The following is a 27,128-nucleotide window of genomic DNA, read 5'->3' as shown; positions in this document are numbered from 1 at the left end:
AGTCTCAATTTCCTTACCTATTAAGTGGGAGTGATACTTCAAAGTGTTGTTGTACATGGCTGCTAATTGAGAGCAAGTGAACTCTATGAGAATGATTGTTATCTAGTCCCTGTGCATGGGTGTCAATGCCAGATTATATTTTCTCCCTTAAACATTTCCTTTTAGAAAAGGTAATCATTGGAGTCGAAGGTCAAGAAGTGGTTTATCCTAAAAAGCTTCCTCTGATGCAGAAGCGAGAAGTTTGGCACATTCATGATTATGACATACAGGTACATGTTTTGACTTAATAAATATGATTTATTGCTTTCATAGGGTATGTAGAAAGCAACCTCTGACTAATCAGAAGTGAAAAAGAGAGGAGTTTTGATTTTTCTGAGAACTCCCACTCAGTCTACAGCATGCACTTGAGGGGGCCGGAGTTGGGGAGGAAGCAAATTTGTGTTGGATTACAAAACAAAATGGAGTAAAATTTGGATTTTAGAGGGTGCCATGTACAGTTTTCCAGATTGTTTGAGGATTTCCACTAACAAGTTTCCAGGCTGATTTAAGGCAACCTCATTTGTTCTGAGCTGGTGCCTATGGAATGTAATTTCTGAGCATTTTGCTTTCCCAGTGATATAATATGCAGGTTCACTTGCCTTACAGACTCTGCAGCAAAGTTGGACAACTTTCATGGGAACACATGTGGTCTGTTGCTTAGAACAGTGTTTATTCAGTTGTTAAAATGTAAACATTTAAAATTTTATTTTCAAAAGAAACAAATGTTTATGCAGACAATATGTAATGCATATAATAGGAAAAAGGCTTCAAAATAAGGTAATTTTCAATTCCCATTACTATAAAAGGCATTCAATGACTGTTCTTAGATATTTATTACCAGACACTTGCATTGTGGGCCCAAGCTTTCTAACTTGGTCCATGGAGAATAATGACTCTCACTTTGCCCCAACACTCCTTGAGGGCAAACTTTTCCCAATGCAACTATTTTTCTTCCCTCCATCATTAGAAGAGCCAGCCTTCCAGGCTCTCATTTGTTAGGTACCTCAGTCATAAGCAAGACATATTTCAGCTTTCCAAATGATCCCACTGAGATGTCTTTCCCATGGCTTAAGATACTGAAAAAGCAACTTTTTATCTGCTGCCATTTGGAGATAATGTCTAACCATTTTTCTGTAATAATCTCCTTACAAATAATGTTTTCTCTTGATCTCCAATTCTTTTATCACCTTCTTAAATCTTTTATTAATATAACATTACATGTCAACTATACTTCAATTAAAAAATAAAAGAACTTTTATTGGTTCAAGTTTGGTACTCATCTAAGAGGGCAAAATCAGCCCTCTGCCACCATTGTGCAACTCAAGTCCCATTATGAATATACAAGATGAGCCCGGATGGCGTCAGGAAATATGCAGGATGAGTTTGGAACATCTTATACTACCAGAATTAAGGAAATTCTCAAACAAACAAACAAACAAACCAAACTTGCATTGATGGGATTATGTCAAAAGAACATAGGGAGCCAAGTGAAGGACCTCCCAATAGCCAAAGAATGGACAATTTGAGCAAAAAAATAATAATAACATAGTTCTGGGCCATAGCAAAGTATAAATTAATATCTTTGAACTCATAGTGGTATAAGTGAATACTTGAATAAGTAAATACATGGGGGAAAATAGGAGATATAGATTTATATAGGAAAATAGATTTATATCTCCTATACATAAGAATTAAAATATTGACATAGACACTTCCCTTCCCAGGAGGTGGAGCATAACTCCTCACCCTTTAAGCATGGCCTGTGCATAGTGACTTCCAAAGAGTAGACTATGGAAGGGGGAAACAGTGAAGAAAGATGGAAAAATGCTACCTCAGCCAAGTGATTACAGTAATCAGTAACCATTATCAGTAATAAGTCACATTGATAGTATGTACTCTTAATATGATGTGATGAAGATGGCACTTTATTTTGTTGTTTTCTCCCAAATCTTCAAAATTCCAGGCTAGGAGTGAGAAAAATATCAGAAAAATCTTAATTGAGATGCAACCTATAAAATGCTTGATCAGTACTCCTCAAAACTGTCAATGTTGTTAAAAAATAAGAAAAGCCCCCCCCCAAAAAAGAAGAAAAGCCCAAGAAACTGTCATAGTGTAGAAGAACCAAAGGAGGCATGACAACTAAATGTAATATGGTGTCCTGGATGGGATCCTAAGACAGTGAAAGGACATAAGACAGAAACTAAGGAAATCTGGATAAGTTTATTGATTTAATTGATTTGTCAATTATTTAATTGATAATGTCAATCTTGGTTCATGAGTTGTGACAAGTATGCCATAGTGATGTAAGATGTTGATAATATAGAATGCTGAATTGTGAGGTACATGGAAATTCTCTGTATTATCTTCCCAACTTTTCTCTAAATCTAAAATGATTCTAAAACAAACAAAAAAAAGTTGTAAAACTAAATAAAATAATAAAAATTATAAACAAAATTTAAAATTGTTTATTAATATAAAAACAATATTAATGACAAAATTAATAAGAATGTCACATTTGACAGTATTAACAATGTCTGAATATTAGCTAATATTAAAGCCATAATCACACATTCAAATTTTACAAAGTCCCACTATACCACTGTTACTCACACACACCTGCACATGTAGTTTATCACATTGTAAATAGGATTCAACCCTTCTTATCTGAATAAGCATCTAGGTTCTTGCCTGCCCACTGTGTGTGAATTACATGTTTATAAAGAAGTCCTAATTTTATGTTAAACTTGCAGTCAAAATAATACCCAAATGCACACTTCACATTCAAAAGCATTAACTCCCCTCTCTCTCCCTCAAAGCTGCCCCTCTTCAGAAGACCCTCCTTTCAATAGTATGGTTTAAACAAACCAGAAGCCTGAGGGAATTTTTATTTTTATTTTTTATTTTCTTTGAGAGAGAGAGGTGGGAGGCAGGAGAGAGCGAAAGAGAATCCTAAGTAGGCTCCCTGCTCAGTGTGGAGCCAGACATGGAGCTCCATCTCATGAGATCACGATTTGAGATGAAGTCAAGAGTAGGGATGCTTGACTGACTGACTTCTCATGCACTCCTTGAGAAAATTCTTCACTCTTCTCTTTTGCCTCTCCCATAAAAAAAAAAAAAACAAAAACAAAACAAAAAAAAATCTTATGCATTCTAGCATGTAGATATCCTTGAAATTATCTACTCTCCCTTATCCCTGCTGCCACTCCCCTGCCCAAGTGAGCTGTATTCCATCAACAGCCTTTAAATACTTTTCCCCAAAATAAGACAAAATCAGAGGAGACAAACCATAGGAGGTTCTTACCTCTTATGGAAGGGAACAAACTGAGGGTCACAAGAGGGGCAGGGGGTGAGGGGATGGTATAACAGGGTGATGGGCATTAAGGAAGGCACTTGATGTAATGAGGCCTGAGTATTATATAAGACTGATGAATCACTGGACTCTACCTCTGAAACTAATAATGCACTATGTGTGTATTAACTGAATTTAAATTTAAAACAAACAAGCAAAAAATAAATGGTTTTCCTGCTTAAAGTTGTGATTTTTGCTAATCCATTATCTGTAATAAGTAAGCCATCTAAAATACCATACCTCCTTCTGCATTTTTTGTCTAAACTTTTTTCTTCAGATAAAGTCCAAATCTTCTTCTTTTTTTTTTTTTTTTTGTTTTTTTGTTTTTTTGTTTTTTTTTTTAAAGTCCAAATCTTCGTAAGTGACTAATTAGTCTGTATATAATTTGGCTCCTTTCTACTTTTTCATTTCTCATATTTATTCAACTTACACTTGATTCTCCAACCACCTTGAACTTTTCTGGGTTTCTCAAACATGTCAAGCTCCTTCCTATCTCAGGGCCTTTGTATTCTCTGTTTTCTCCTGACTCCTCCTTCACACAGTCACTGCATTTCTCCTATTATGATGCTTATAATACTCAATTACATTTGCTTGATTTTCTTCTTTGCCAAGCTGTGGCTTCCAAAAGGGCAGTGTGTATCATTGTATATTCCATATTATCATTGTGCCTGAAATTGAATACATGGGTGAACAATAAACTAAAGAAATGTGCTAGATAAATGACCAGTAACTGTCAATCCTTAAATTATAAATAATTCTTATGATCACAAAGAAATAAAATACCACAAAAATACCCAAAGGGCATAAGTTAGGAATTAATATACAAATAACAAAATAAACTAAACAAGAAAAATATCACTATGAACAATGATCATTAAAGAAAAGTTTGTCACAACAAGTTATCATTTCGTTGTTAATATTTAAGGCAAGAAAACAAGAACTACTATACATTTCTAATGAAATTCTAATTAAAAAAAAGAAATTCTAATTTTGTGCTTCCTTTCTTCAGGGTTATCTTACAGCATTGTCAAACATTTTTTTTTTTCACGTTGCTGTCAAAGAAATGATGTCTAAGTATAGTGAATACTCCAAATCAAATTCTGATCCAGATAGAAGTTAAATAAATTCACATTGTGTTTCAGTCATAAAATAACATACTATAAAAGAACATTTATTGGACTAGGGAAAGTGGTCATAGTCATGATTAGTTTTTATGTGAGAAAGTAGATTATAAAAGAGTATAACCCAAACTGTTAAAGATACATAAACAAGAGCTCTATGGGTGGGTGCAGAACTGTAAGGACATACAACAACTTGTTATCTCTGGATAGGAAGAAAATATACATATTTTCATTTCATTTTATAACTAGAAAAAATGCCCATCAAACATTTAATTAAGGGACACCTGGGTGACTCAGTGGTTGAGTGTCTGCCTTTGGCTCGGTTGGTGATCCCACAGTCCAGGATCGAGTCCCACATCAGGCTCCCTGCATGGAACCTGCTTCTCCCTCTGCCTGTGTCTCTGCCTCTCTTTCTCTCTGTGTCTCTCATGAATAAATAAATAAATAATCTTTATTTTTTTAATTTTTTTTTATTTTTTTTTTATTTATAATAGTTACAGAGAGAAAGAGAGGCAGAGACACAGGCAGAGGGAGAAGCAGGCTCCATGCTCCGGAAGCCCGATGTGGGATTCGATCCTGGGTCTCCAGGATCGCGCCCTGGGCCAAAGGCAGGCGCCAAACCGCTGCGCCACCCAGGGATCCCTAAATAAAAATCTTTAAAAAAATAATTAAAAAAAAAACTTACAAGCAAAATCCCCCATGTATATTGGACCTCATAAATTCAGCCTAATCCATGTTTATCGTTTTACCTGGCGGGATTGCTGGACTGCTGGGTAGATGGATTAAGTCTAATTTTTCCCCACACCCCCTCCACTCCCTGCCCCAACACACGTTAAAGGAATACACATGCAAGTCACACGATGGGTACTGTTTTGCAGGAAACTTATGAAGAAGAATTGCTGTATGAACTAAGACTCACTAGAAAAACTTTAATACTTCACCTTTTAAGGTCAAGGTAAGTTCAATTATAATTCAATACCTTATAGATTTATTAGTCTGTAGTATCCCAGTTTTTGTAGAAACTGCCAATGAAGTGAATTCCTCAAGTCATTGTTACCTACATATAGACTGAATTCTTACTTTCCTAATATAAGCCCTAATATAATTTCGACATCTTAGCAATTACAGACACTGCCCTTCGGTTCCTGAGTTACCCTCTATTTAGGGTACTTAGAGCCCTTTGAACTCTGTATACTCACTCTAGGAAGAGAGTTAATACATTACTTCTTTGTGAGTCAGTGAAACAGAGGAAATTTGAAAAACATGGTTTTTAGAATGCTAAGTTACTTAAAATAGATATCAAACCAAGTTCTTTTGGAGAATAAACTAAGAGCAGGGAAGAATTTACCAAAGCACGTTACACCTTGTGTCAGCTAAGCAATTCTAATGCCTTTAATTTCTTCATTATGATTCCTTGGTATTTGTTGGTGAATTGATTCTTTTATCATTGTGTCATTACAGAAAATCCCTCTGGTCAGGAAGTGTATTTTACCTAATATCAATGCTTTCATATGTTTGCACGGTGTACTATTTTCATCCATTTTCTTTCACATTTCTGTATCTTTCCATTTAAGATGGATCTCTTGTAAGTTGGCAAGTAGTTGGGTCCTGCTTTTTAATGAATTCAGACAATCTAATTTCTAATTGCAATGTTTAATCCATTAACATTTAATGTTATGAATGATATATTGTATTTAATATTTGATTCCCGCTTATTTTGTTTGTTTGTTTGATTATCTGGTCTTTTTTTCCCCTGCTTTCTCTAGATATTTGGGTTATTTGCTTTTTTTTTTTTTTTTTTTTTAACTTTACCTACTGGCTTTTCATTTATCTATTAGCTTTTTAGCAGTATCTCTCTGCTTTAGGTTTAAACTTTTGTTTTAGAGATTATAATATTTATTTACAGTTAACACTGTGTCATTTTATGTAAAATGTAAAAGTTTCCTCATCATATAAGTCCATTTAAAACCACAATTCTTTTATGTTAACTTGTTGTATATATACATCTATATACATAATTTACTCCATAATGCATGGCTATAATTTTGGCTTTAAGTGGTCATATACATCTTAAAGAAATCCAATAAAAATATATATATTGTTTTAACTTACTGAATCATTTACCATTTCCTATCCTTCTATTCTCAGAGATTCAATTTTCCTTCTGCTACCAATTCCTTTGACCTGAAGGACTTTCCTTGCCCATTTTTGTAGTACAGATCTGCTGGGAGAAATTTATCTTGGTTTTCTTTTATTTGAAATGGTCTTTTTTTTTCTTCATTTTTGAAGGTTATTTTTTGCTGTATATAAAATTATGGATTGACAGAATTTTTATTTCTTTTGGCAAAACAGTGTTGACATTGTTCTTTCCTCTGACCCCTATAGTTTCTAATGAGATGTTAGTGACAGTTTGAATTCTGTTCCCCTGTATACATTATGTTGTTCTCTTAGTGCTTTCAAGATTTGTCCTAGTTGCCAATATTCCTCAATTTGACAATGATATGTACAGGTGTAATTTTCTTCATATTAATCTTGCCTGTGCTTTACTAAACTTCTTTAAATTCTAATTTACGTCTTCCTCCAAATTGGATAAAATTTCAGTCATTACCATTTCCTTCCTCCATACTTTTTCTCTTCCTAGCAGTCAAATTATCAGTATTTTAGTCCTTTTAATATTATCTTACATGTCCCCAAAGCTCTGTTCTTTTTCTATTTCTTTTCTTTAGACTAGATAATTTCTACTGATCTATCATCAAGTTTATTACCTCTTTCCTTTATCAATTCTATTCTTGCCCATACAGTGAAACCTTTTATTCATGATATTTTCAATTATAGTTTTTTAATTTGCTTTTTAAAAAGTAATTTCCATATTTTTGTGCTAACATTTCACATCTTTTCATGCATTTCAAGTATATTTTCTTTTACTTTGTGGAAAATAGTTATAATACCTACTTTAGTCATCATCTATAATTTCAACCTCTGGATTGTCTCGAAGTAGATCTTTATTGATTGTCTTATTTCTTGAAGAGTTAGAATTTTCCTGTTTCTTCATATGTCTAGTAAATTTAGATTGTGTACTGAATAATTTTAATGAAATGTGGTAGAGACTAGATTCTGTTGTCCCTCTGAAGAGGTTTGATACTTTTATTTTATCAAGGAATTAACTTTGTTAAATTCAAACTGCAAACTCTGTCTTTTGGATGGTAGCTCAAATTTCAATTCAGTTATTTTATTCTTAGTAGCGCTTGTTTATTGAACACATTAATATGTCAAATACAGTACTGGGAACCAAAAAGATATAAGTAAAAGTAAATCAGTCCCTTTTTAAAAGTAGTTCACAGGCAACCTCAAGCATGTTAGGGCAAGGCAAATAAAAGCTGGTGGACCAAACTAGGTCTACTACGCTCTATGTATGACCCTCAAAATAAGAATAATTTTTAAAGTTTAAAATATTTGGAATGAAAACAAAATAAAACAACTAAGCAAAGAACATGTAACAAAGATCATATGTGGCCCACATAGCCCAAAATGTTTATCATTTGGATGTTTACGGAAAAACTTTGCTGACCTCTATAATATAGAATGAGAATCTAGTAAACATGAAAATGGAGATTTTTGGAGGTATGAAATACACATAGGAAAGAATTTCAAAGTTTACCTGGAGTATAGTAAGTGTGTTTTGAACTGGTTTTTGAAGTCTTGTAAGTTTCTCATGTCAGGAGTGGGAACAAAACGTGACCAGGGGTAGTTCAAAGAGCTAAAAGAAAAAATATGGTAGGTTCAAGAACTTTACAAATAGTTTATTATTTATCTATGTATCTATTTCTGAGATATCTTGACCTCTGTGGGTTATAAAAACTATTACCTTCTAATTCACTAAAATCCTTTAGTATGTTTACTTCTACATCATCCAAGTAGTTAATAAAATGTTAAGTCATTCTTAGATCAGGAATACCATGATAAAACAGCATTTTAAAAACTGTACCTTTATGATATTTTAGTTCTAAATCATTTATTATGGCTATATTGAGTATTTTTTAATCATATATTATGTTTCAGTTTTTGACTTGAGTAAACATTGGTGTCTATTCATCATCTTGGAGAGACTTTAGATTGAATGGATTCTACTAATGGCAAAAATATTATGTGATGATAAATGTGTTATGATTATGTAATATGTATGTGTTTTGAGGGTTTTTTTTAAAAGATTTTATTATTTATTCATGAGAGACACACACAGAGAGAGAGACAGAGACAAAGGCAGAGGGAGAAACAGGCTCCATGCAGGGAGCCCGTTGTGGGACTCGATTCCGGAACTCCAGGATCATGCCCTGGGCCGAAAGTGGACACTAAACTGCTGCCCCTCCCAGGCGTCCCTGTTTTGAGGTTAAAAAAACAATAAGCATAACTTGTGGTTGTCTATGAGCACAGTATTATGATATTATGTCATATTACAGTACAGAATTCCAAATGTTAAAAAATATGTTAAAATGATAAAAAAAGTTCTATGAAATTTCTTAAAATTGATGTTTTAATTTATAAAAGAAAATGAAGCTATGAATTTTTACTTCCAGAGAAATGGAGCAGACATATTTTTCTCTATTCCTTCCACTAAGTACAATTAAAACTTCTGGGCGCTACATATATAAAGCAAATATAAGAAGACTGACAGATGTGAAGAGAAAGTTAGACCTGCTAGAAACTCTGTTACCCAAGGAATGACAGACACAGTGGTGTGTTTCTCAGGTTGCCTTTTGGTTTCATATATCCCAGACTAGATACTAGAGAAATCAGCAACCTGGAAATATCCATGAGCACATACAAAAAACAAACAAATAACTAAACCAAAAACCTACAAAAATCATGCTCTATTTAGCCAAAGGGCTAAGAAAGAAAGAAATAACTTAGAAAAACAAAGTTTTTAGACAATAACTGTTCTACTCTAGCAAACATCACATACACACAGAGAACAGTGTCCCCACTCCCATCTCAGCCAGAAAAAGCAGTATCAAGAGACTAAGCTTACACCCTTGTCAGGCTATAAAAAGACACCCCAACACCCTGTCTTCTCCTGTTCAGAGAAACAGAGATAGCTAAATGGAGAGTCAAGACTTTCATTCTGGCCTAGTGGTAAAGAAGCCCCATTCTCCTCAGTGTAGTGTGAGGATTATTATAGAGCCTGGATGCCATGCCCATCTAGCACCTTTCCTGCTGGGTTAATGTGAGAAGAGGCCTAGTGGAGAACTAGCAAGAACACCCCTCACAGTGTCAGTGGAAGCCACATGAAAAGCATAGATGAAACATCCCTCCTTTCTTACTGAGAATTATTTCAGTGGGAATGCATTTGACCCTTGCCAAGCAATAGCAAGGAACACATGTAGGACAAGTAGAGACCTTTGGATTTCCATTCCTATTTGACAGTAATGAGGTGCCTCACACTAAAATAGTATCAGAGAAGATCTACTAAAACACAAGATCCAGGGGGTTATAACATAACATCATAATATCCAAGTTTTAATTAAAAATTCCTTATCAAACCAAAAGCCAGAAATATTTCAATCTAAAAGAACGAAAAAATTAGTAGCTGCCAACACCAAAATAAGACAGATGTTTGAGTTATCTGACAAAATTTTAAAGCAGCTATCATAAAAATGCTTCAATAAAAAATTACAAACATGCTTGAAACAAATGAAAAAAAATAGAATGTGTCAGGAAATGAATAGAAAAATCTCAGAAAAAAAAGAAAATAGAAGATATAAATAAGAATCTAAAGAAAATGTTGGACCTGAAAAGTAAAAAAGTAAAACCCTCAATAGATAGGCTTAAGATCAGAATAGAAAGGAGAGTAGAAATAATCAGTGCAGTTAGAATAATAGAAATTATATAATCTGAATAACAAAATTTTCTGGGAAAAAAATGCTCTCAGGAATATGTGTGAATAAAACAAAAGATGTAAAATTGGTGCCATCAGACACCCAGAAGGAGAGGAGAAAGAGTATGGAGCTGAAAAAGTATTCAAATGAATATTTTGATACTGAAAATTCTCAAATTTGACAAGGAAAATACCAACACCTACAGGTTTAAGAAGCTGAACGAACTCAAAACAGGATAAACTTAAACAATCCCATTCCAAGTTTCTTTTTTTTTTTTTAAGATTTTATTTATTTATTCATGAGAGACAGACAGAGAGAGAGAGAGGCAGAGACACAGACAGAGGGAGAAGCAGGTTCCACGCAGGAAGCCCGATGTGGGACTCGATCTCGGGTCTCCAGGATCAAACCCTGGGCCAAAGGCGGTGCTAAACCGCTGAGCCACCCGGCCGCCCCCATTCCAAGTTTCACCACGTATTCACATACATACATACATACACCTAGAGCAACCACTAAGAAATCTATTCAGAGATGTATTCTGAAAAGCGCTATAAATAAATCAAGATGGAATTTGAAAATATATTTAAGCAACCCACAAGAAGGAAAGAAAAGGAAACTAAAACATGAAAAAAGAAGAAACAGGAAAAAAAATAAAATATCAGACTTAAGTCTTAATATTTTAACAATTACTTCAAATCTAAATGGTCCAAATACTCCAATTAAAAGAGAATGACAGAGTGAATGAAAAATGCTGTTTAGGGCAGCCCCGGTGGCTCAGCGGTTTAGCACCACCTTCAGCAGGGGGGCAGGGAGGTATTATCCTGAAGACCCAGGATTGAGTCCCATGTCAGGCTCCCTGTATGGAGCCTGCTTCTCCCTCTGCCTGTGTTTCTGACTCTCTCTCTCTCAGTGTCAGTCATGAATAAATAAAATCTTTAAAAAAGAAAAAAAAATGTTGTTTATACCATGTCTTCCACAAAATAGAGGGAAAACTTCCCTTTCATTCTATGAAACCAACACTACTCTGATACCTAAACTAGACAAAGATAATATAAATGAAATTGAACTACAGGCAAATATCCATTGTGAATGCTAGCAAATAGAATTCAACAATGAACAAGAATTATAAAAAAAAAAATTATATACCATAACCAAATGGATATTTGGTAAGCCCTTGACTTACTCTGGTAAAAGACTGAATGTTTTCCTCCTAAAATCCGGAACCAGGCAAATATATGCACTCTCACCACAGCTATTCAACATATTCCCAGAAGATCTAGTTAGCACAACTCAGGAAGAAAAGGAAATGAAAGACATATAGATTGGAAAGGTAGACGAAGAAAAAAGCCCTTATTTGCAGATGATACAATAATGGTTTGCATAGAAAATTCTATGAAATCTAACAAACTAAGCTAGCATACAAATAAGCAAACAAACAAAAACACCTCCTAGAAGGAATAAATGGGCTCAGCAAAGTTACAAAATATTTCATCATAAAAAATCAATCGTATTTCTATACAGTTGCAATGAATATGTGGACACTGAAGTTTAAAATACAACACCACTTTCAATTATTCAAAAATAAATGAAAAAGTTACAAATATGAGGAATATATACAAAGCTTGTTCACTGAAAACTATAAAATTCTGATGAAAATCATCAAAAAGATATAAATAGATGGGACCTTATTTTGTGTTCATATACTAGAAGACTCAACATGGTAAAGATGGTGATTCCCCAATTGATATATAGGGTTATCGCAATTCTTATCAAAATTACTGTAAGATTTTTTAAAGATACAGACAAGATTATTCCAAAATTTATAGGGAAAGACAAAGGAACTAGAGAAGTTAAAAGAAATACGGAAAGAAAAAAAAACAGGAGTAACCGCTTCAAGATGTATATAGATACAGAGTCATACTATTAGGGGAATAGGCACATAGATCAGTGGAATCAATTAGAAAACTTGGAAACATTTCCACACAAGTAGAGCCAACTGATTTTTGCCAAAGTTTGTAAAGCAAATCAATGGAGAAAGTATAGTCTCTTCACCAAATGGTGCTGAAACTATACTATATCCATAGCAAAACAAAGCAAAACAAAACACACACACACACACACACACACACACACAAATCACAAAAAAACAGAAACCTCAACCTGAATCCAAAAGCTTATGACAATTTTATACAAAAATTAATTCAAAATAGATCTTGGGTTTCAACATAGAATGCAAAACTATAATACTTTTAGATAAAACAAGATAATATCTTCAAGATTTAGGGCTAAGGCAAAAAAATTCTTAGACTTGACACCAGATCATTTGACGTAAATAATAAAAGATAAAGTTGATAAATTGGACTTCATTGAAAATGAGAGTGCTTACTCTACAAAAGTCTTGTTATGAGGATGAAAGACAAGCTGCAGATTGGGAGCAAACATTTGCAAACCACAACCAAAAAGGGACTAGTATTTGGAAAATAAAGGGTTCTCAAAACTCAACCATAATAAAGCAAACAATCCAATTGGAAAATAGGCAAAAGATATGAAGAGACATATCACCAAAGAGAATATATAGATGACAAGTAGGCACTGAAAAGGTGTATGGCACCATTAATCGTTCAAGAAATGCAATGAAATAGTACATTCGATCAGAATGGCTGAAACTAAAAAATAATTATATCTCCAAAGGCTGGCAAGAGATATAAAGAAACTGGATCATTAAAGCATTGCTGATGTGCATACAAAATGATATAGCACTCTGGGGAAACAATCTGCCAATTTTTATAAAACCAAATGTGCAACCTCCACAAGGTAAAGCAATTGTACTTCCGGGTATTATCTCAGAAAAGTAAAAAACCTACATTCACACAGATAGCTGTACACAAATGTTTACAGCTTTATTCATGATATCCTTAAACTAGAAGCAACTCAGAGCTCCTCAACAAGTGAATGGTTAAGCAAACTGTAGTAAATCCATAGTATGGAATACTACCCAGCATGAAATGGAACAGCTCCCGTGGATCATTAGGGCATTATGCTGAATGGGGAAAAGAAGGCAAACCATATGTCATATACCAAAGGTCATATACCATATGATTCCGCTGATAAAACATTCTCAAAATGACAAAATTGTAAGGCTGGGAAACAGATTGGTTGTTTTGAAGTATTGTTAAGAATTAAGGATGTTGTTCGAGAAGTCAGGGATTATAAAGAGGTAGCAATGAGGGAGATTTTTCTGGTGGAATAGTTCTGTATCTTGATTGCAGGGGTATAACAGAAATCCACATATATGATAAAATAACACAGAAATGCACACACATGTATTGTACTAGTGCACATATCTGGTTTTGTTATTGTACTATAGTTGTGTAAGATATGACTGAATGAAGTGTACACAGACACCAGACTCTGCTATGCTATCTCTGTAACTACCTGTGAGTGGGTGATTATTTCAAAATGAGTGGGTCGTACTTTGTATTCATGAATTAAAAAAAAATAGGATCTGTTGTTTTATAAGAAAATGATGTTTTTCAATATACTTTGGGGGGAAAAGAGAGTGATCCCCACTATGATTCAGTCCCTAAGCTTAAATGCACATCCTGGCTGCATGCAGAACACATAATCCTACCTATTTAGGACTTACCAAGGATGAGACAAGCTATGTTCATGGAATGTGGGCATGAAGAGAAATCTACCAATTCTGCTCTATTAGAGCAAATTCTCATTGTTATGCCAGCTCTCTGAGGAAAGACAAGTAAAAAGGCACAGGTGGATATTTTTAATTCAGGTTAAATATTTCCTTAATCTTGTTTTATAAAAATCTGTTGTTAAATGCATATTTATGAGATAATTAAAGGAAGGCTTGGATAAACAGCTATGTAGAGAGAATGATGTCAATTTTAATAATGAACATGTTTATGCATTTATAACTACATAACTGTCTGTTTGTTTTTCTTGTTCATATAACACAGTATATGTTTTACCTCTCAAAAGTGATTTTGAGCTCATTCCATTCCGTCAAACCCAAGTAATGGTACTGATACTAGGGCTTTCTCTACTCTATCACCATTTCATGTCCAATAGAGTCAATATTACACTTTTCTTCTTCCGGACTCATGAATGTTAAAATGGAATTGTTATTATCCACATGGGGTAATTCAGACAGAACTAAGTGAATTTCAGAGCACAGTACAGGGTCTTCTTACTGAGTAGGAAATAAGCAGCCTATTGGCTGTCGTCAGAAATCTCACCAGATAGCGGAATTCTAAACAAACTTCTTTTCAAGCAACTTATAGTGTGCCATTGAATGAAAAGTTGACAGTCTTGACAGGGGGAATAACTCTATGCCTATCCTTTTCCTGATTCTAGGAATAGGTTTGGGGCACATCAGGAAGTCTTTGATGCTGACAATCCCTGCTTCTGTGTTATCTCTGTGTGCAGTCACATTTACTCCAGATAAACAGTCACATTCCATCATCATATTTCCTCCATCCATTCCCTTCCACCAGACTTTTTACTTGGTCAGTGTTGTAGCCTGGCTTCTTTTTTACTATTGTTGATCTCCTATGTATAGGAAGACTGCCCTGAGCTCTTCATTTTTATAATTTGGAAACATAAACCCTAGTTCATGTATTCCAAAAGTCTTGACTTTAAAAACTAATGTTTCTGTCATGAGTTTCAAAGGTCTGTTTTTCAGGGCAAAATTTCACAATTTTTTTTTTTTTAGAAGGTACTTTATTGAGGTGATTAGGAGTGCTGGTTTCCTGTCTCCTGTCCAGCTGCCTCAGTACAGTCTCATGGGTGGAAAAGACCAGGCCTCTGGGCTGCTCTGGGCCACTACCCAGGAGAGGCTGGGCAGTGGGGCACGGGGGGCTGGGACTCCAGTCCAGGGCAGAGGTTCCAGGCAGCAAGGGTGATGGTGGCTGAGGCAGGGGCAGTTGTGGCCCAATCCCCCAGGGCCGTGGAGGGGGCGGTGTGGCTACCAGCCAGATGCTTTTCAGCAGGTCAAAGGCTGTTGGGGGGCCCCAGGCTGCCCCAGATGGTGAAGGCAACAAGGGCAAGGGAGGTGGCCAAGGGAGTTGGCCAAGGGAGTTGACATATACAATCTTAATTCTCAGTGTGAGGATACCCATGGGTTTGATACAGGAGATGTGGGAGAGCACTGGTTACTCTACGATCACTCAGAATGCCCTTTACTTGTGCAGAGAAAAAACTATGAAGAATTACATGAAAATATTAACAACTGAATTCTCTATGGTGAGAATTCAGGACAATTTCATTGGTACTTTTCCATGTTTTCTAAATTTACTATTATTAGTACATATTTCTTTTATCTAAATATATAGCTGTTGGGTTAATGTATTTTAAAACATGTATAGTGGGGCAGCCCAGGTGGCTCAGCGCCACCTTCAGCCCAGGAAGTGATCCTGGAGACTCAAGATCGAGGCTCATATCAGGCTACCTGGTGGGGCCTGCTTTTCCCTCTGCATGTGTATCTGCCTCTCTCTGTGTCCCTCATGAATAAACAAATAAAATCTTTAAAAAAATAAAATATGTATAGTGTATGTATATATGACATATGTCAAATATATTTTGTATAAAATATATTTATATATTATTTTTACTTAGGTAACATTTCTCAAGTTGTTGCCTTGGCTAAAACTACCAGAATCTTTTTCAGTTTCTTCAAGTGTTTACCATACCATGAAGTCCAGGTAGAAGGTTTTTTCATCTGAACAGGATTGATTTTGCTTATGTGTTTTTAGCACGAAAGGAACTTACTGAGATTTGAAAGCAGTCTAGAGACTTCTCTCTCCATAACTGGTTTTATTGGGTGACTTTATAGAATAAGTAAATCTCACTACCTCTCTGCCCTCTTTTCCAGGGAGTTCCTAGGCTTAAATTACAGTGAAACTTACTACTCCACAAAAGGAGAGATGATCACCAGCTATCCTTCCACCACGGTATCTTATGGAACCTTCCCACATCTCTTTTCTGAAATTTCCTCATGTGATTTTGAAACCCAATCTAACTTCATAAGCAGCTTCAGAAAATATTATGTCAGGAAAAAAAAAAGAAAATATTATGTCAGGAATGAATATTGATTGAATTTTGTCACTGAGTTATCCTAGAATAGAAAACATGACCCTCCAAACTCTAAAAGGAAGCTGATTATTAACAAATCAATGACTGTTAATGTATTTTTCTTTACTAAACCGACTTCTATATACTCAAAATGGTATTAAGTCTGGAGGAAGGGTACGTAGGGCAGGACACAAAAGGAGTATAAGACAGTCTGATGTTCAACATTCTTTTATGCAAAGGATGGTTGTTGGCCTGTGAGGGTCTGAGATCCCATGGGAAGGGCCACACATAGGCAGGAGTTGAAGAGATGGATATAATGGAAAACGTGATTACCTGACAGAACCACTGTAGACAGAGCACCAAGTAGGGAATGACAAGGATACTAACTTGACTGAAGCACAACAGTAGGAGACTTGAGGGGACCTGGTTGGAGAGTAAAATCTAATTTTAGCTATCATCAAAAACATTGGCATATTTCATAGGCAACTGTAGGAAAACTATAATAATAACATAAGGGTAGTTTGGTAGGAATTTTAGGATGGGTTTAATAAAAAGAAATATTTATAAGGAAACGGTCACATTTCTAAGGCTGGATTCATAAACTAATAAACTGCTAAATTTGCGAGGGAAGAATCCATATACTGCTTAACACAATGTAATCATGCGATTAAAAGGATTCTAAAGGCATTTCAAAATTTCCAAATGACAGAAGACAATGAATGAATACATGAATGAGTATGTGTACAATTTGTGAGAATGAAATGTTGGTATATTATAAACACAAAATATGCGTATATTATAATTTATGTAATATAAATATATATATATTTATTCGATAGCCTCTTCATCTATTTTAGGATCACTGTTTTTACCAAGGATCCATCATACATGAATTTGATTCTGCTGCCAGTATCAGCACATGTAATGGTCTGAGGTATTGGACAAGTATCTATTTTATTTATAAATTTTCATAATGGATTTTCAGAGACATTTCCTTCTCATCTCTCTAACAACTCTTTAAATAGAAAAATTAATGGGAAAAAACTACTGTGTATTTTCAGCATAAGTATACATTCTGGCCCATCGTTTATGTTAATTTTTGAGAAAAAGATGTCTAATGCACAGCTTTAAGCAAGACAAGTTTTTCAGTATACGATCAAGGGATTCAAGTTGTAAGACTGCTGGAAATCATCTAGCCTGTCCTCTCATGTTATAGACACTGAAATCAGAGACTTGCCTCTGAGCATTCAGTCTTACCGGTGATAGAACTCAACCCAAAAACCAGGCTTCCTAACTTCTAGCCCTGTAATTTCCTACCACACAACATTTCACACCATTTTAATTATCGGGAGTTTAGAGTCCTTAGAAATTAAAGTCAGAAGTAAAGCCTATTTCAGTTCTCTGTAGATCTTGGTCTTAAGGGTAAGAAAGGAAGGAGGTAGAGGGTAGAAGAATAAGAAATTTCCACCTTCATGTGTGAAGTACTCATACATGAATGAGTACTTCACTTGAGTAGATCCCAATATATTCAGAATAAGAATATCTTTGATGACAAAACTTCTGGATAATAGTATTTTACTTTTATGTATTTACAATTAATGCATGATGGACATAAAAATTCACAAATGTTTGCTAGAACTCTGAGATTTCAAAGTAGAGATCGGACTGTCAAATTTCTGAAAATTTAGATGATTTCATTCTTACGAAAGTTATTAATTCAAAGGCCACAATAACCTCATCTTTTTATCATTCCCAGTACCTGACTACATGCTCATGAGACTTTGGTCTTATAGTTTCCATTCTTAAATAGACAAAGTTGATAAAATGGAACAGAAGAATATTGTGAGAAATATAGAAGTAAAATGGAATAGATCTTGAATGTACATCACATTCCCATTTTCCATAGGGGATTCTTCAGGGTATATGACCAAAGGTACCTCATTGAACCAGTGAAATATTCAGATGAGGGACAACATTTGGTGTTCAGATATAATCCAAAGATGCAGTATGCTGCCAATTATTCTTGTACAGAACTCAATTTTACAAGGAAAAATGATCCAAAGGATGATATTAAAATCATGGAAGACCTCAAAATAGAAGTAAGTGCTTTATCTTTAAATCATCTTAATGCCAGGAAAATGTCTCATTTGCTTTTTGATTTCAAAACAGAGATATGAGCTGAACTAATGAAGTACATATGCTACCTGAGTTTGAATCTTCATTGTTTAAAATCTAAAATGTAAATCAAACTTTTTTTAAATCAACATAGAAAATGTTCATTCCCTACAGTAAATCTCAGTTTGTCCCATCAATTTTAAGAATGGGGAATATTTACAACCATACATATAGATTTATGGCATTAAGACAATAAATGTTTGGAAAGGATGAAATTTGCAATGTCAGGAAACCTCTCCTAAATACTGTCTTCCCTCATCTTCACTGACATTTTTGTTTTTGGGGGGTGTGTTCATGATAAGTCAGGGTCTCCCCCTCTTATCATCCAAATGCTCTAATTATGAATTATTAAGCACAATTAAGAGTAATAGCAACTTCAATTTCTGGTGGGATAATTGCACAATCAGAGCCCTCTGTGTCTTAGGCTTTCCTGTACTAGTTCTAATCACCTCAAATCTCCACTCAGTGTTAGCCTTTAAGATCTATAAGTACCCCTCTTCTTCAAATATTCTTGGTCCAGATAGTGTCAGAAACTTACTAGATGCCTAACAAATGTTTCTGATTGATTCAATCAACTAACTGTTAAAATACATACTTAGTTCACACAAAAAAATCACTTAGATCTTTGTACGATATGCTTCCGGTTTTACTTAGAGGGTATGCATGCACCTCAAGGCATAACACTGAGAGCTAAAACCAGAATTTTCTGGTGTTGGTGATTTATAAAATAAAAGATCTATAATTAGCAACTTTTTAAAATTTTTATTTATTTATGATAGTCACAGAGAGAGAGAGAGAGAGGCAGAGACATAGGCAGAGGGAGAAGCAGGCTCCATGCACCGGGAGCCCGATGTGGGATTCGACCCGGCGTCTCCAGGATCGCGCCCTGGGCCAAAGGCAGGCGCTAAACCGCTGCGCCACCCAGGGATCCCTATAATTAGAAACTTTTATACATTTCTTGGAATTCAGGCTACTGTACAGTAGGAGATTGGGAAGTAGGAGAAAAGTAGAAGGAATACAGTCAGTCCTATTAGCTGGTCAGTCTTATGTTTTGCTCTTCACTATTGATAAATCCTTTTTATAGGAGCTACCTAGTAGGCATTTACTTTATACATTAAATAAAACTAAGCATTAAAAATTGTATTTATTATTCTTATTTATAACCCTTCTATTTATTTATTTAGAGTATAAACTAACACACAATGTTACATTAATCTCAGGTATACAACATAGTGATTCAACATCTCCAACTTCTCCATACATCATGCTGCACTTGCAGTGAGTGTAGCTACCATCTGTCACCATACAATGCTACAATATCATTGACTATATTTCCTATGCTTTGCCTCTTATTCAATGACTTATTTATTCCATAACTGAAAGCCTGTGTCTCCCATTCCCTTTCATCTGTTTTGCCCATCACTACTCCTCCCTGCTTCCCTCTGGCAACCATCAGTTTGTTCTCTGTAGTTATAGGCCTGATTCTAGTTTTCATTTGTTTGTCTACTCATTTGTTTTGAATTTTAGATTCCACATAAGTGTGAAATCATATACTAGCAGTCTTCCTCAGTCTGACTTATTTCACTTAGTATAATACCCTCTAGATCCATTCATATTGCTTCAAATGGCAACATTCCATCCTTTTTATGCCTGCATAATATTTGTATGTGTGTGTATACCACATTTTCTATGTCCTTCCATCTATTGACAGACACTTAGGTTGCTTTCTTATCTTAGCTATTGTTAAGTAATGCTGCAATAAATATAATTTTTATTTCACCTGAAAGGCTAAAGAAAGAAAGGAAGGGTATTCAAATATAGAATGTTGTTTTAGGTTTTTAAAAATCTGATGTACAGGGTCATATGTATTAATAATATATTGGGTTTTATTTGATAAATTCTTGGAATTATTAATTATACTCCTGTACCTTACCTTCCTGTATCAATAATATTAACATTTCTTACCAGGAAAACTAACTTAAAACATTAAAATGAGGAACATTAACCATACTTTATTAAATTTTTCATAAATTTCCAGAGGATTCATAAAGAAAAGTATGTTGAACTGTTCATTGTCGCTGATAATAATGTGGTAAGTTTTCAGATGAACATTTGCTCTTCATTCATGCTTATAAAACATAGCTGTGATTCTAAACAAAAAAAAAAAGGAGAAAAAAGTATTTTAATCAGAATTCCATTTTTGGCTCAATCTTGTTTTTAGCTTCCCCAAACAGAATTATGTAAGAGGTGATAAGGTCCTTTGGCAGTATAGTGGACTAAGTCAAAAGAGAATTTTCCTCCCTATTATGAACATATGGAAATGATGAACAATGTATACAAATTTTATGTATACATAAAATAAATAAGTGCACAACCTATAGTTTAGTTCAGAAGAAAACACAGGAAATCTCCAAGTCCTAAAAATGAGAAGAGAATCTCTGTCAGAGCAATGTGTAAAATTCAAAAGCTTGGTGACATGTAATATATAGAACATATTGCATTATTCCCAGAGCCATAAAGAGCTGCTGCATCTCTGAAAAGGGAACTGGATAATCCCTTTCCAATGAAACTGCAAAGAGAAAATGTTCTGTTTGTCTATAGCAATGGGTAGGGAACATATTAAGCATGAGAAAGCAGAAATCCGAAACTTGCGCCATGCAATGATGTGGAACATGATATATATTTCTTTAGATACAGAAATGCTAAGCAAAGCTTTCAACGTAAAGGTGATTAGAAACTTGATAAACTATCAAAGCTCAAGTCAAAAGTGTCCTATAAAGACAGGCTCATAATCCAAGATAAAACTAATCACATGAGGAAGTGTCAACCAACATAATAGAAAGTAGAATAAGCTCTCCAAGAACTGAAAATTATCCACTGATATTTGAGATTATACACTTAACAATAGAGTAGGAAAAGATATTAAAACAAAAAATAAAAGAGTTACAGGGAGAATCTGGGGTTTTCTTCCCCTCTATCAGGAAATTTTAGATCAAGTAGCAAAAAATCAAAAAAAAAAAAAAAAGAAAATATTTGAGCCCATAAATATAGTTTTAATCTAATCAGTTGATGGAACATCCTGCATCCACAAAATAGACTCTCTCTATATAGATAGATAGATAGATAGATAGATAGATAGATAGATACTCTTTCCAAGTGCAGATAAAATACTTTCAAAAATTAAACTGGTATTTGTCCACAAAGGAAGTAAAAATAAATAGAAAGGAATAGGTATATAATAAAGAACACCTTTTTTAAAAAGCATAACCAAAGTGGAAGTTGTAACAAAAATTGTTACTAAACCAATAAAAGATCATTGGTTTGGAATCTAAAGCAAAATACACTTTCAAATATTAATTGAATAAAGAAATCAAATCTGAAATTATGAAAAACTTAGAACAGCAGAAATAAAAGATTGGTATGGAAAAAATTGTTTAGATGCAGATGGAGTAGCAGTATTTTGAAGGATATTTATAGACTTAAACATTTCTATTAAAGAGAAAGAAAAACAGAGAAAGAAAAATTTAATGAACTAGGAGTCTAACTGGAAAAGTTAAAAATGAATCCAAAAAATATAAAGAAAATAGTTTTAACAATGTGTAAAATTTTAAGACACAAACCAAAAAGAAATAAATGGTAGATCAACAAGGCCAAATGCTCATTCCTTGAAGTCATTTCTGAAATAGAGAAATCTCTGACAATATTTATTAAGAAAAAAATAGAAGTCACGGAGTGTTGTTTAGAATCACTAAATTCTACCCCTTAAACTAACACTACGCTATATGAGAACTAACTTGAATTTAATAAAATCTTGAAAAAATTTAAAAAATAAATGGCACCTTCAAAAAAAAAGAGAAAATGGAACTACAAATATAATTATAAATAAAAAGAAAGCATAACTATGAATACAGTAGAGGTTATACATCATTAGAAAATATATGTACAACTTATGCCAATACATTTATGAGTGGATGCATGCAGCAAAATACTACCAAGATGACGTGAGAAGAAATAGGAAACTCTGAAAAGGTTTTAAAAAAAATTTAAAAAATAAACTAGCCCAAGTCTATCAACAAATAAACACTAGACCCACATGCATTTAAACACAAATTTTACCAAATTTCCTATAAGATAATCCTATCTTCTACAAACTGCTCTGAAGAATAGGAAAAGAGGAAAAATTCTTCACACATGTTATAAAGTTATTATAATCTTCATAGTAGTTGTTTACACTGTGTAACAAACTACCCCAAACTTAGTGTGGTCTACTTATGTAACTGTAGTAATCTAGTTCCACTGCGCTAACTGGCTGGTGTAAAAATGGCCTCAGACACTTGTCTGGTATGTAGTATTGGGTTTCAGTTGGCTACATACGCAGTGGGCTAGACTGTGCTTCTCACATCACAACTGGGCATCCAAATATCAAGAAAGACTCAAGGCTTCAATGTATAAGAGCTTTTCAAGCTTCTGCTTGTACATTTATTAATGTCTTATTAGCCAAAGGAAGCCATACAGCCAAGCCTAGAATTGATGTAGGAGGGAAATATATAAGGATATAGACATCTAGAAGATTGATTTCTTGAGGGGATTTACTGTGACAATTTATGATGACTTTGATAACAACTCCAAATAAGAAATTAAAAATTATAAGTCAATTTCACTTACAAACACAACTACAAAAATCCTAAAAATATTTTCAAACCCAATCCTGAACATATCCAAAAAAAACTTACATGGCAATGGTTTATTTCAGTAAAGCAATCATCCCAAATATTCTCAATAAAACTCTTAGCAAGTAAGAATGGAAAAAAATAAAGAATATTTACCAAAATCATTCTATCCTGTATATATATATATATATAAAACTTAATAATGAAATGTTGGAATTTTTTTCTCCAAAAGTGAGAATAAGATACATTTGTTTTCACTGTCAATATATTTTCTTTTGATAGATTAACTGAAAATTTTAGCCATTACAATAAGACAAAATAAATGAGATCTATGTTAATTTAAAAGGAAGACACAAAATTGTTGCATTTTTTTGAAAAGCAGAAACTACAGCTACTTATTTTTTTAAAAAGGAAATTGATAAAATTTAAGTGCTACTTAGGCTTACATTAACATGTTTATGAGAACATATTAATTCACTTTTAAAGAGTGTTAAAATATGCTTTCTTAATAATAATTTATTAATAAGAAGTAAGAACAATTTGTTAAATTTAATATTTACCAGGTAAAAGTTTGCTTGATATGACTTTAGGGGATTAAACTGGACTTATACATGCATACCTATCACATTTGCTGCCTTAATATTGTCTTTAGATATTAAGGAGGTTAATTTTTGGAGTAGTTCCTATAGAAAATCATCCATTTTCATTTAATGAATTGTTAATATGCTAGATTCTGAGTATTTTAAATATTTATAGTTATCTGAGTAATATATGCACACATGCATACATGTATGTGTTAGCTGAGTATAAAGGGCAACAACAAGAACAATGTAGAGTTAGTGTATTCTCGTAAGATAGAATAGAAAACTAAAGGCAACTTTTGGGAAATATTTCAATGTATTTACATATCTTGAAGACAGTGTGATGAATTTTAAGCGGCTAAGTAGAGTAAGGATATGGATGTATACACCCAGACCTAGCAAGTTGAAAGAATAAGCAGAACACAAGTGTCTTTATACTGGGGAAGACTAGCTATATAATGAAAGCTTGTCAATAAGAATGCAAAGACCCCATATCACTTTCTTTCCCTTAGCCCATGGATGGAAATCAGTGATTAAAGTACCTTATCCCTATGACCTCCAAGATAGGCTCATAATCTCTCAAATGTGTATTTTAGGCAAGCACTACCAATTGGTCACCAAGAATTCGGGTGTGAAACTATATTTGCCATCCAGAATTTAAGGGGGATGGTGGAAAAAAGGAAACTCTGCACAATAAAACACTAGAAGTAATAGGGTATTAGCAACCAAGGTGTTAAGAAATTTCTTTAAAGAGAAAATGGTCAATATTAAAGGTAAACAAGATGACCAGGAAGATGAGGAAAAGGTGTTCAAATGGATTGGATAACTAGGAGGACATTTATGTTCCTGTCGAGAATAGTTTTAATGGAATAGAGGCAGTTGAACCAATGAATAGTAGTAGGTTGTGTAAAGAATGAGAGATGAGAAGTGAAGAGAGTCTAAAGTTATATCTTTGAGGTATTTAGGTACGTGAGATAACAGGAGAGCAGTGGAATAGTAACTAAGGACACTTACGAGATTCAGAAAAGCCATGCTTCTTTTAATTTTTATTATAAAACAAGTTTGATCATTTGCATTTATCCCTATGGGATACTTTTGTCATTATAAAGTATAATTTATCAGGCTAAGTTGATAATGCTAAGAAGAAGATCCTCATGGCACAAATGTAAATTCCATTTGTAGAAAGGAAAAAAAAAGCAGAATAGTCTACAGAAGGAAAGTTTACTTCATCCTCTCAGGCTTTCCCTAAATAGAAGGGGGAGCCACAATTTCCTGCACTTCTCCATCACATCTCTGGCTCTAGGATGGTACTTGATTACATTCCTTAATTTGTGACAACATGGACATAGAGGGACTGATAAAAGTTTCTGGTTTATTTACAATACAATGGTTTCTATGGAGCTTTAAGAAGTTTTGTTTCACCACCATGATAAATATGGACTCTAAAGGACACTTATCAGTTAGTTTAATAAATCAATGTACTGTAATATATTGTAATGTGAAAGGGGGATAAGGTTATGAAGAAAACCTTAAACTGAACCTTGTCCTTAGAAACTGCTTTATGTAGTTATTTTATATCAAAAATATAATTCTGCATAAATTGCCCATTTTTACCTGACCAGAAAGAATGCCAATAATTTTTTTCTTGAAAATGTCTCATATTGAGAGAAGTATTTTGTTGAGTTTTTATTTATGTCCTATTATTAATGAATGTTGAACTGATGTTTTATTTCCAGTATCGCAGGAATAGTTCTCCTCTCAGTAAGCTGAGGAACAGAATTTGGGGAATGGTCAATTTTGTCAACATGGTAAGATCTGCTACAGCTTGAATCAAGCTAAAAATGCAAATGGAAGAAGATTTTAAGATAGGTGGCTGCTGGATTTTGTGGTAACTTTGGTATTGAGATAGCCCAAAACATAAATTTTTTACCATGTGGAATAATTAGCCAAAATCCACTGAAAAATTCACAGCAATAAATTAACCAGCACTGACGTTTTGGTTTTCTAAGTAAATGACATTTAATATTTAAGACATTTTCAAATATTGATTACTAATCACAAATTTTATAAAGCTCTGTATAAAGACTTGAATATTTATTGTACATAAATCAAATCCACTAATGCATTTAAAATCCCTGCCCTAGCATTGTTGGAAAGATTGTTTCTGTTTGCCCTCAACTTCAGGCCTTTATCAAGGACCAGTGCTCAATTGTCTCCACTTACATTCTTATCTCTTCTTCAATAGTAATCTATTCTTGTTGGTCACTCAGTAATTACTACCCTAGTTATGGGACCGGGACATTTTATTGCCCTGATCTATCCTGTCTTATAAAAGCTCTGTCCATGGGTCTTTGGGTAAATTATTCTGTTTGTGCTCTTCCTTCATTGGTAGGAGACATTGAATGTTCTGCCCCTAGGTTTCCTCCTTCCTGCTTCTTCTCCAGGGGTAGAAGGCTTTTTTTTTTTTTTTCTTTCCCCTTCTTTCAGCAACAATCAGCTTTCATTTGAGTTCTGGGAGCATAAAAAAAAAAGCCCCACTCTCAACAATGGATATGTCATCCAGACAGATAATCAATAAAGAGTGGTTTTGAACAACACTATAGGCCAAATGAAGCCAACAGGTATATACAGAACATTCCATCCAAGAGAAACAGAATACACCATTTCTTCTCAAGATCAGATGGAATATTTCATAGTATATATTATATAGTGGTCCACAAAGCAAATCTTTGAACAAATTCAAAAAGACAGAAATTATATCAAGTACAATGACAAGATTACTGGAAAATTTATAAATATGTGGAAATTAAAGAACACACTCCTGAACAATAAATGGATCAAAGAATAAAAGAAAGGTAAAATAAAAATATATCTTGATACTAACAAAAATGGAAGCAAAACATACCAAAACTTATGGGATCCAATAAAAGCAGTTCCAGGAGGAAAGTCTATAGATGTAAATGCATACATACATCAATTAAAAAGAAAATATCAAATAAACAACAATGTTATACCTTAAGGAACTACAAAAAGAACAAACTAAGCCCACAGCACAGGGAAAGAAGAAATAAGATTAGAACAGAAAAAAAAAATACTTGCTGAAAGTCATACAGCAGTTTAATGCTTTTGTTTCTTTCTGGAGAGCAAGAATCTGGTGGGTTTAAAGATGTTCCCAAAGCAACAGCTTCTCCCATCCTCCAGGCCTATACACAAGGGGAGGTTATTTCCAGTCTCTT

The 27,128-nt window shown here is 34.0% G+C and overlaps 1 protein-coding gene across 2 annotated transcripts in view; it reads left to right on the top strand.

The window, feature by feature from the left end:
• The window catches only part of ADAM7 (ADAM metallopeptidase domain 7), a 62,344-nt gene that overhangs the window by 1,238 nt on the left and 33,978 nt on the right, over nucleotides 1-27,128 (top strand). For both annotated transcript variants that reach the window (XM_072796243.1, XM_072796242.1), the window contains exons 2-8: nucleotides 166-269; nucleotides 5,388-5,464; nucleotides 16,267-16,345; nucleotides 17,324-17,400; nucleotides 18,373-18,565; nucleotides 20,680-20,733; nucleotides 25,629-25,700. In XM_072796243.1, the coding sequence (XP_072652344.1) occupies nucleotides 166-269; nucleotides 5,388-5,464; nucleotides 16,267-16,345; nucleotides 17,324-17,400; nucleotides 18,373-18,565; nucleotides 20,680-20,733; nucleotides 25,629-25,700 (656 nt within the window). The remainder of the gene's footprint in view (nucleotides 1-165; nucleotides 270-5,387; nucleotides 5,465-16,266; nucleotides 16,346-17,323; nucleotides 17,401-18,372; nucleotides 18,566-20,679; nucleotides 20,734-25,628; nucleotides 25,701-27,128) is intronic.

The sequence above is a fragment of the Canis lupus genome, chromosome 24 (assembly GCF_048164855.1).
Source record: "Canis lupus baileyi chromosome 24, mCanLup2.hap1, whole genome shotgun sequence".
Classification (NCBI taxonomy): Eukaryota; Metazoa; Chordata; class Mammalia; order Carnivora; family Canidae; genus Canis; species Canis lupus.
This window is presented reverse-complemented; position numbering and strand designations above follow the sequence as displayed.